At 43.5% G+C, this 10,846-nt stretch overlaps 2 protein-coding genes across 2 annotated transcripts in view; one reads left to right on the forward strand and one right to left on the reverse strand.

Moving 5' to 3' along the window:
* The window catches only part of cdk17 (cyclin-dependent kinase 17), a 39,848-nt gene extending 32,927 nt beyond the window's left edge, over positions 1–6,921 (reverse strand). The window contains exon 1 of the mRNA XM_017438573.3: positions 6,574–6,921. The gene's annotated coding sequence lies outside the window, so the exon portion shown is untranslated. The remainder of the gene's footprint in view (positions 1–6,573) is intronic.
* Positions 6,922–8,531: 1,610 nt separating this feature from the next.
* The window catches only part of phyh (phytanoyl-CoA 2-hydroxylase), a gene marked incomplete in the record, with an annotated part of 9,068 nt that continues 6,753 nt past the window's right edge, over positions 8,532–10,846 (forward strand). The window contains 2 exon segments of the mRNA XM_017438569.3: positions 8,532–8,685; positions 10,284–10,342. Of these exon segments, the coding sequence (XP_017294058.2) occupies positions 8,605–8,685; positions 10,284–10,342 (140 nt within the window).

Consider the following 10,846-nt stretch of genomic DNA (forward strand, 5'->3'; position numbering starts at 1 on the left):
GGGGGGGGGGGGGTAATTACACGTTCCTTCTTCAAATTAAAAAAAAAAAAACACCTCATAACGAGGACGGCGTTACACAATCTGCAGACGGATCAGCAGACAGAATCTGACGCGTAGAAAAACTGCATTTTTTTCTGAAATAATGGAGAATTACTGGCGAGACTTGCTGAAGAAGCTGAAACCGAGCTGCGAGGTAAAGCTAAAGAAGGCAGAAGACAACCAGGAAGCTAAAAAAGCAAATAGCTCGCTCTAAAGAGCAAAACTCTAGCTACAAGCAGCAAAATTTTAGCTAAAAGTTGCAAAAACGTGGCTAAAAGCTAAAAAAGCAAAGTGCTAACTATAAGGAAATTGTATTAAAAGGGTACATAAAAGCTAAAAGTGACAAAAGCCTAGCTAAAAGCTACTTCATTTTTTTAAAAGCTAAAACAAGCAGAACAGAAACTAAAATGAAGCTAAAATCAGCCAAACCACAGCTAAAAGATCAAGAACGACAAAAAGAAGCTAAAAGAGACTTTGAAGAAATGGAAGACAGCTTAATGTCTTTCTTTAGTGTTTTTTATTTATAAATAAAGTCAAATAATTTAAGAAGTATAAGAGTTATAAACACTAAAAGTCGCGGCACGCTGTTCCCCATCACCTGATTTGATCTATGATTGGATAAAATAAGAAAGCATCAGAAACACAGAAGGAACTTTACAGGAAAACGTTAACGTAAAGCAGATAGAGTCTGTTTTTATGATTCGGTGAGACGAGCAGCAGGCAGATGGTTCAGGAACAGCTGACTGTCGGAATCACTCAGAAGTGGGTCAGCGTTCACGCAGAACCTACCGAGAACGTCTACAGCTCCTCTTAGAACCAATATGGGCTTATTTTTTTACCAGCAGCCAGTTGGAAAGCTGCAGAACGTCGGTATAAATCCTCGTCTCCGGCCCGGTTTGAAAACCGGCAACATGAGCAGGTCCGAACCCTGGTTCTGATCCGAGCTGAAAGTCCCAGCCCTCATGTTGTACGGCGGTACGCAGGAACGCAGAGGTACGATTAGGCCCATCACGATAACAAACTTTGCTGGACGATTAATTGTCTCAGAAATGATTGCGATAAACGATAATATCGTTTATTGGCCGTTTTAAACTGATGTAATGATAATAATATAACAGTGCAAGTACGTCCTCTCAAAGATTAATAACACAAAATAAACAAAACAACCGAAAACAAAAATAAAATGGACTCTCAGCCTCCGTTAACAAATAATGCACTTGATTAAAAACTAAAAAAAACACAGAAATAAAACCTATATTCAACCAAAACTGTTTGGATTATTAAGCCTGTAAACTAAACAGCCCTTCAAAAAGTAATAATCATTCGTTTTAAATAGAGAAGACGGACAAAACTGACGCTAAGAGAAATGGAGTGGTCAATGGTGAATGAATGTCCTGGTCCTGGTCCGGGTCCTGGTCCGGGTCCTGGTCGGACCCCATCCTGCAGGTTTTAGGTGTTTCTCTGCTGTGACACGTCTGGTTTGGATGACTGAGTGATTAACAGGCTTCTGCAGAACTTGAAGACCTGCTGAGGAGCAGAGAAACCTCTAAAACCTGCAGGATGGAGGTCCTCCAGGACCAGGACCAGGACTGGGACCAGGACCAGGACCGTGGGGAGTTCGGCAGACAAAGGAGACACAGACCAGCGTCCTCAGCACCAGAAAGGCAGCAGAGAAGATCAGAGAGTTTTCTGAAGAAGCACGGAGAAGAAACGTAGACTTTTTTCATCCACCCGTCCATTTTCTTTACCCGCTTCTCCTTTCCGGGTGGCGGGCAGCCGGCGTCTGTCTGTGAGAGGCGGGGGGGACACCCTGGACACGTCTCCAGTCCATCACAGGGACACATGGAGACAAACAACCATTCACACCAAGGGACACCAACAGGCGTGATTCTGGCCTGTGGGAGGAAACCGGAGTAAAAACCACGTGTTCTCAGGGAGAACATGCAGGTCGGGAAGCGAACCTGTGACCTTTATGCTGGGAGGCGACAGCTCGAACCGCTGACTCCTTCCTATCCAACCCAGGTCTTTTCCTTTCCATACGCGGTACTGAATCGGAAACAAGTCCGATGTTCGAAGTTCTCGTTGGATGAAAGGATGGAGCTGCGCCGACTTCAGTTCTTTCGTTTATTTTGTCGAGGCATGAAAAGTAATTAAGTTTAAATTAAAATTTCCAACCAACCTACAGCAGACACGGCGCGTTACTGAGGCCTATTTTAATATTACTGTTCCACAACTATCTTAATCATTTCTCAATAAGATTCAGATTTTTATCACTCAGCAGATAATTAAATTCATAATTAGGGCTCGTTATAAAACTTTAAATTGGCAGAACTGACTTCATCCTGTTATTTACAGGAATGTTTATTTTTTACAGCTGACAAAAAGACTGTAAACAACTAATAAGAAGATATTTACATTTACAAATAAGTTAAATACTTTCCAGCCGGTTACACCAACTTATAAATGTTTTTTTTAAGGCGACAATAAAAAGGCAGTGGGGTGAAAGCCGATCTGAGGGCCTCGATGAGTCTGATGAATATTTCAGCGTTTTCCCGTCAGACGACACCGCTCGCCTCACGGCGGGAAAGTGACTTCAGAAACGAGGAAAACCGTCCGTGTTTATTTGTCTTTAATCCCGGTCTGCTGCTGCTCCAACAACGCCACCGCCTAATCTCAGATTAGGCCAATCTGCTCAGACTCAATCCTCCGAACGCACCGGAGAGGCTCCGACGGGCCGCCGTCCGCCGCAGGAAACACGGGAGAAACATCCAAACACGTTAATCCTGCGAGACGTAACACCACGCCCCCCCCATAACAACAAACACTAATAAACAAAGTGTTTATTTCTCCATAAAATAAACAAATTGATGAAATCACCATCAGGATTTAAGATTTGACGCAGGAAAGATGCTGTGTTTGGGAGAGAGAAAGAAAAAGACAATGTTCTCCCAACAATCACATTCCTGGAATGACTCGCATAACTTTCTCATTGGTATTAGCGTGTGTGTGTGTGTGTGTGTGTGTGTGCGTGCGCGCGCTCTGGATGATCGTCAGGAGCGTCCCACGCTCACTGCGCTCGCTCTCACGGTTAACGGACGCCGTTTGTTTCGCGCTTTTTCTCGTCTTCTGAGGCTCTTTCTCAACACAAACTGCTCGAACGCGCAGCCTTCGGCGTTCGCCGCCTTGCCCGAGGACACTCCGGCAACCGACAACCCTCCGATCCGTGCGGTAACCCCGATCGCCACCAACTGTGGCTACTTCAGCTGCTCCGGAGACGTCGAAAACAACGATCAGCAAAACTCCATTTCCCATCAGCCTCGGGATTCTGCTGCTTTTAATATTTATTTACCACACATCTAATAGAAAACAACAAGGATGGTTCTTAAAACACAGAAGAGACGCTTTCAGTTAAGATAATAACACATTATTATTATTATTATTATTAAGACAATAAGACAGGAAAAGGCAGTTAATCTGAAATAGTTACAGTGCAATAATATAAACTGCACAAACCGCAAATACGTATGACTATTTTAAAACTCTAGTCACCACTTCCTCATAATTTAGAAAACAAAATCATTTATATAAATATATAAAACATGAAATAATGAACAAACAGCTGTATGATGGTCACTTATCACGCATTAAACCAACCAGATAAACGGATAAATTTTAACTTCAGGAAGGTGAACAGGTTAATAAACAGACTTCCTTTTTGTCAAAGTATCGGTCGGAGCGGTTAAATAATCAGTTATGCAGAATTTATCTGTTAGGTAAGATCTCACGGGGCCGCGGCCGTTTGGAGACCGGTCGGCGACCGGTCGGCGACGCGACAAACCGCGAGAAAACAGAAGCGGGAGGATGTGAATCGAGCTGCAGGTTCGAGCTCAGGCTGGTTGTTGTTTTGCTCCACGTTTTCTAAAAAGCGTTTTAAAGTAAACCTAATAAAGACTTCGCCGTCTGTTGAAACCTCCCCGACGCCGATGACACGTTCGGTGTTTTACAGTCGTAATAAACGTCTATCGCCTGATGGCGAGGCCGGCTGAACGCTCTGAACGCTGTTGCTACTGACAACGCCCTCTTCTGTTTTATACAACTCCTAGTTGAGTCATTTATTATCGATCGGGGACGTGTAGGACGTCTCTCCCGTCTCTCCCGTCTCGTTCTGTCAGAGGAACGATGTCGGTTCGCCCGCACCGTCAGCAGAGATTTTAATCAAACGCTCAGGAAGCAATCGCCGACGAGTCAGGAACTTTTTGAAAGCAGTGCCGTTCAAGATGGCCTCCACGCTCGAGCAGTAATCTGATGAGGTGGTAGCTGAGAGTCATCCCCAACACTCCATCGTTTCCCAGCGTGAGAGGACTCCCCGCCTCTGAGGACAACTCGTCCCGGCTCTGTTATGTTCGACGCGGATCGATGCCGCCGCTGCTGTTTGACCCACGGACGTGAGGACGGGGTGGGGGTGTCCCTGATGGTGGCACGTCTGAATGTGGGTCAGCACACACACACACACGCACGCACGCACGCGCGAGCAGGACGGAGCTGTTCCCGATGAGGGGCGACGGATGGAAGTGAATCCAGGTCAGAGAGGAAACAAAAAGAGACTAAAGGGTGACAGAATCTGACGAAGGGTTAGACGGTGTCGACGATCTACGAGAAGCAGAATCACCTACGATGCTCGATCTATTCGTTCTCGTTCTACGCTGCGTGGAGACGAACACGGTTTTCCCTCCGCCCAATCACAACGCTTCCTCGCTTAAAGGTTCTCAATTCAAACTATCAGACGGTGCAGCTCAAAAGAGTTTACTCCACATATGCAACTGACCTCTCGCAAAACCCCGCCCCCAAACGGTCACTGTCCAATCACACGTCGTCAGCATCTCTGCCGATGTGAGCTCGGTCCGATGTTCCTCGGGGCGGTGAAGCGATGCGTCCGTGGTAGGCATCCCGACCGACAACTGGAGCGGCGTCTACAGCGGCTAAAACGGCGTGGAACAAGCCGGCGTACGTCTGCTCAAAGGTTACCGAGGTTACGATTAATATTGAGTCTTATTCTGGGTGTCATTGGCAGAAGTTTACCCTCCGAAGTTCAGTCAGGCCGTCAGCTAACTGCGGTGAAGGTCTACGTTAGCTGTTCTCAGTCCGTCCATCGGCGACGGAAAGCTTGACGGGCGCAGCGATTGTAACCGAGGGGGCAGGGCTTTTGCAAAAGGTCGATTCAGAAGCGTGGGTCTGCACTCAGCGTAAACAAAGCACTTCTGACGCATCAAAACATCAAACTTCGGGACCCCAAACGGCTCTGACCTGCTGACCTCTGCTGTGAGGAAAGAATTTAAAAGATTTATAATAAAGGTTTTTATGTCACCAAAATCCTGATTAAGCCTTGAGTTTTGCTTTAATCTGACTTTCCCTCCATGATGCTTTCTCCTGTTTCTGTTCTCGTTTCTTAAAAGCTAAACAGAAACCGAAGAAACCCAGACAAACAGGTGGAGGGAAACGTGCTGATTTGTTCGCTTCTTACGTGGCAAACCTGTACTTTACCTGAGCGTCGTTTAACTTTTAAATTAAAATAAATGTATTTAGGTTAGCCTAAACAGTCTCACAAGTCTTAAATGTGCAAACATGGCTGTTAAAGCTTTATTTTAGTTGGTCAAAGTTGCAGAAACTCAAACGTTCTGGTGCATCGATGTGTTTACAAAGAAAAACAGCCCGCCTGCTCCGGTTTATTACGTTTAACTTGTGTAATCTGTAGGCAGCGGAGTGTTTATGGCAACTTTTCACCTTTTTACAGCATCTCGGCGTTGCCAGGGGTGACGGCAGGGTGGTGCAGCCACGTTTATGCACAAAGGAGCGGTTCTGCTCGCACGCCTGTTTCTGAGAGACGTTTCCACAAAAGACCCACTTATTATCTCTCGTTTTGGCTGCATGTCTCGACAGCATCCTCGTGCAAATGGTTGGGAAGGTAAAGTCTTTTTTAACGCATCACTTTCACTGCCAAATCTCAAGCCTGCAGGAGGCTCTGGACCAAGCTTTTCATGGATTTGTTGCACATTACTGTGAAAAAACTGCACATATATGCAAAAAAAGACCTCTGTGCACGAGGAAAACATGATGTATCAGTGGTTGTATAACTAAAAATGACACATAGCATGGTTCAAACCGTGCATTATTAATTTACATATAGATCTGATCAATTTTAAATGATATTCCAGCATAATATTCAGAATTTAGTCACCATTTTTCTTCTGTAGGAGGTAATTTGGTGGTTTATATGAAATGTAAACAAACCAGCTGCAACTGGGGTGTTTCCTGGAGTTCACATGTGAACAAGTGTGAAAACAACACATATAAATCGTAAAGGAGTCGTTTTTAAGACCCCGTTTCCTCTTCGTTATCAATCCCAACACAGCGGTGTTTATTCTTCGTCTTTCGCTACCGAAGAGACGTAAAGTCGATGTGTCCATTATCGGACGGCCGTGGCGGCGACGTTTTCGAGCCCCGAAAAATTGAATTTATTTAAAGAATAAAATTTACCTGAAAAAGGTGAAATTCCGTCGTTTCGAATCGATTCCGGAGCTGCCAGGGCCGGATGCCCTCCTCCTCCTCTTCCTCCTCTTCCTCGCCCACCAAAGTAAGCCTGAAAAACACAGCTGCTCCGTTCAGGGTCCAGGCTACAAAAAAAAAAAAAGAAGTCTCCTCCGAGATGAAACGAGCCTTTTGGACCGAGATATTCGAGACCGAACCCCTCTTTTAAAAAAAAAAAGATTTAAAAAATATCGACGGTTCGGCCGTGAAGGCGGTTTAAAGAGGCAGGAGGAGGACCTTCCGTCGACTGGCTCGGGAGTGGTGCAGCCATGTTAAGCTAGCAGCCAAAGCGAACCAACTTCCGCTTCCGTTTCAAAATAAAACTCCGCCGGGGCCCAACGGCCGTTGGTTCCCCCCGCTGTCGTTTTCCGTATTACGGGCCTTCAAAGTAAAAGCGTCGTAATGGTTTCAGAGTTTCCGGTCAAAAGCGTTCAAAATAAAAGCACATCGATCGTTGAAAAACCACCACGTGCCTAAATCATCCCCTTCATAATAAAAACTGCTTTAAACACTTAAACTATCAGGAAAAACTTCCCTAACATTGGAATAAAACAAGTTAAACAAATGGAGGCTTAAGATATACAGAATTCACCAAAATAAATGTCCAAATTTCATTCAAAATTATTGTTTCTGATTATTTTAAACTCAGGTCCTGATATTTATATTTACGGTCTTAATATTCATACATAAAAAATGTAACATGGATGTTTTTTTAGTCAAATAAATGATTGTTTTCTGTTTAATTGTTGTTTGGCGCCCTCTGCTGGCAAAACCTGCAACTTCAATAAACAACATTTATTAAAAACGAATCTAAAAATACCGAATAAAAGACTATTAGTTGTTCTTCTTACAGGTTTATTTGTTGTTTTCACTGTATTATTATATTTTATCAGATTCTTCTCTGTGCTGGCTCATTTTCACCCCAAAGAAGAAAAATAAAGTCACATTTGTTTTATTTTTATGAGTTTCAAAGTCATAATTATGAGTTTTAAAGTTAGTTTTTGAGTTTAAAGTTGTTATTCAGTTAAATTTCAAAATCAATATTATTTTTAGTCAATATTGAGGTTTAATCATTATCACTTCAAAACTCATGAATTAATACTAATTACTTTAAAATTACATAACTGGCAGTGACTTTAACACTGATAATGATGACTTTCAAGCCAAGCACATAATATTGACTTTATAATTTTAATTTTGGACTTTAATCTTTATAATAACCACTTTAAAACTCATCATAATGACTTTAAAACTAATATTTATTCACATCAGTCACTTTGAAACTCAAATAATGAATTTGAAACTAATAATTGTGACTTTCAGACTATAATAAGGATTTTTAAGCTCATAATAATGATGTTAAAAGTGTAAAAGCTGTCCAAACAGGTGATTTTGTATTAGAATTTCTTATGTTTCTAACAGTTTCTGCATCATAAAATGATTGTTTGGGGGTTTGTGCAGCTTAAAGGCATCAGGGTTTTTGTAAATTTTGTGTAAATTTGTTGATAAACTGCAGAAATTCTCAGAATATCTCGGCTCGTCCTCCTGACGCCTCTTTTAATCGCTGTTTCCTTTCAGAAGAAGAAGTTCACCTTTTCTCCTCCCACCTGGCGTCTCTGTTTACATCCAGGCCGTCTGAATGTAAACAAACGACTAATTGTTGGCAACAAAACCCGACTTTGCTCATTTATTACAAATTACTCCGCAGACTTTCAGTCATGATTGTTTCATATTTCGTGGTTATTTTAATCATAGATTATACACACATATAAACATTTAGATCCAAAACATTATTATTTTATGGCTTTAAAGCTTATAATAATCAATATAAACCTCATGATGAGCATGAAACTCATAATTATGATAAATTATCTGAGTTTTTATCTCCTCCTAGTGGCTCACCTTCATTTTCAGAAGGTAGTTCTTGTTTTTGGACCTTTGCTCCAATAACCGAACCGAACCCGTTTTATTTGTTTTTTAATGGATCGGACCGGGATGTCTCGAGCTGCGGGGAGACTCCGACTGATGATCAATCATCTCGATCGATCGTCTGCTTTGATCGTATCCTTGATGTTTTTTGTTTATTATAATAATTGTTATTATTTTATTTCGCGGAGCTGACGCGGCTCCAGGCTGATTCTGCAGCCGGCGCAGGAGCGCCGACCAGCGGGCAGCAGCGGGCTGCGGTCTGCGCCGGGGACACCCGAACCACCGGAACCGCTCCCGACCCCCCGTTGTAACGGGGTTTGTAAGCCGTATTAACGGGTGTTTAAAAGCCGTATTATCGGTGGTTTATAAGCCATTATAACGGGTTAATAACCTATTCTTTTATCCCCACACCGCTAAATTGAGCTGAAGTTTAATCTGAGTAGCCAGTTAGCATGTTAGCTAGCTCCGCAGCTAACGGAAACTCATTCCGGCTCACAAATGTTAAACCGTTCATCGTTTCTGTAACTATTTCTATCGTTGTTGTTATTCTCTATTGCCTGAGGATGAACTCTCACGTTTATAAACAAAATCCCCCGGTCCTCAGGGTAAAAACAGCTGATGGAAGTCCAGATCAGATCAGATCTAACGAAGAAAGCTTCAGTGGAAATGTTGAAAATAAAAGTTTTCAGTTCTGTGATCAGCTCTCTGAAAGGCCTCAGTTTGGAGAAATACACTTTAAATCGAATCCAACCGAAGTTGCCTTATAGCAACTCAAATCCAAGTGTTTAAAGGCGGTGTGTGAGTCGATATTCCTACAGGAAGTGGCCCCGAGCTGGACAGGAAGAGCTACAGCTAGCTGCTAGGTGGAGGAAACTAAAGGGTCACATGTAGGAGAAAGGGGCTGAGACTTTGACCTTTGACCCACGAGGTGTCCAGCTGTGCAGTTTGACATTCCTAAGTAACACTGTTACAGAGTTAGAGGACTTCGCCAGCTGTGACGTTGACCTTTAACCCCGTCACCTTTAAATCAATGGTGATCACCCTTGATCTAATAGGTGTCCAGCTGTGGAGATTAATTTTCCAACGTTACATGGTTGCGTAGCTGAAGCACAAGGTCATCTGTGACCTTGACTTTTGACCCTGTTGCCCTGAAATCAATGGTGATCACTCTTGACCCATGAGGTGTCCAGCTGTGGAGTTAGAGGATGGGCTGACCTTTGACCCTTAACTCTGACCTGATCACCACCAGACGTTACGAAAAACAGAACCTCCATGGCGGAGGTAGTAACTGATGTAAAGGTTTATGAATCCACTTTGGACCTGGTCCTGGTCCTGGTCCTGGTCCTGATCCTGGTCCTGATCCTGGTTCTGGACCTGGTCCTGATCCCGCTCGGACTACCCGACTGGATTAGCTTGTTTCTCCGAACTGAAGCCGCTCAAAGAGCGACCTCCTCCTGCCTTCAGGTGTTTGTCGAGGAGGAGACGCATTAGTAGTTTAGGGTCCACCACGGTCAAGCCAACAGTCAAACACGGTGGTGGAGGGGTGATGATTTGGACCTGGGCTCCTTACCGAACCGGGTCATGATGCAACAGGAGCTAATCTACAAAATAAAAGTTCAGATCTCAGTCTGCCAAAAAAGACCGAACGTCAGGACAGAAGAAGACGTGAAAACTTGAACCGTTTTAACGTTTCCCTCTGCAGCTGCCGTTCGTCCTTAACTGACCGTCAGAAGATCAGCGGAGCAGCTTCCGCTCACGCCGCCGCCGCCAGTCCGCCGCCGAGGCTGAGGTACGCCGACACGGCTTCACCGCCTCGCCTCGAAGCTCCATGACCCGGTCATGTGACCACATTTCAGCTTCCAGCATTTACAGGATGGAGCGGAATCATTTATTTATTTACTCAGATTTACCTCTGAATGTGGGTTGATTTATTCTGCAGAAGACCAATCAAATCTATTTTTATTTACTTAACAGTCCCTCCAGGATTTCGCTGGCATTTGTTTCTGATTGTTGTGGCTAAAATGCCTGATTTCGCGGGGCATTTTCCTAAAAGTTGCGATTTTTTTTTTACTAAAATCAATAAACAACCATAACTTTTAATATATAAACCAAAAATCCTTCCTAGTTTTGTAAGATAATTACCATCAAAAGGTGCTTTATTTGAGAACTTTGATAGCTTCTAAACTGACATTCATGAGCATTTCTGGATTGTCCCTGGTCTGCAGCTCTCCTCACATGTTTTGCAGACACAAAGTGTTTGTCGATGCGTTTATGTTCCATGATTACACTGCAG

The sequence above is a fragment of the Kryptolebias marmoratus genome, linkage group LG18 (genome assembly GCF_001649575.2).
Source record: "Kryptolebias marmoratus isolate JLee-2015 linkage group LG18, ASM164957v2, whole genome shotgun sequence".
NCBI lineage: Eukaryota > Metazoa > Chordata > Actinopteri > Cyprinodontiformes > Rivulidae > Kryptolebias > Kryptolebias marmoratus.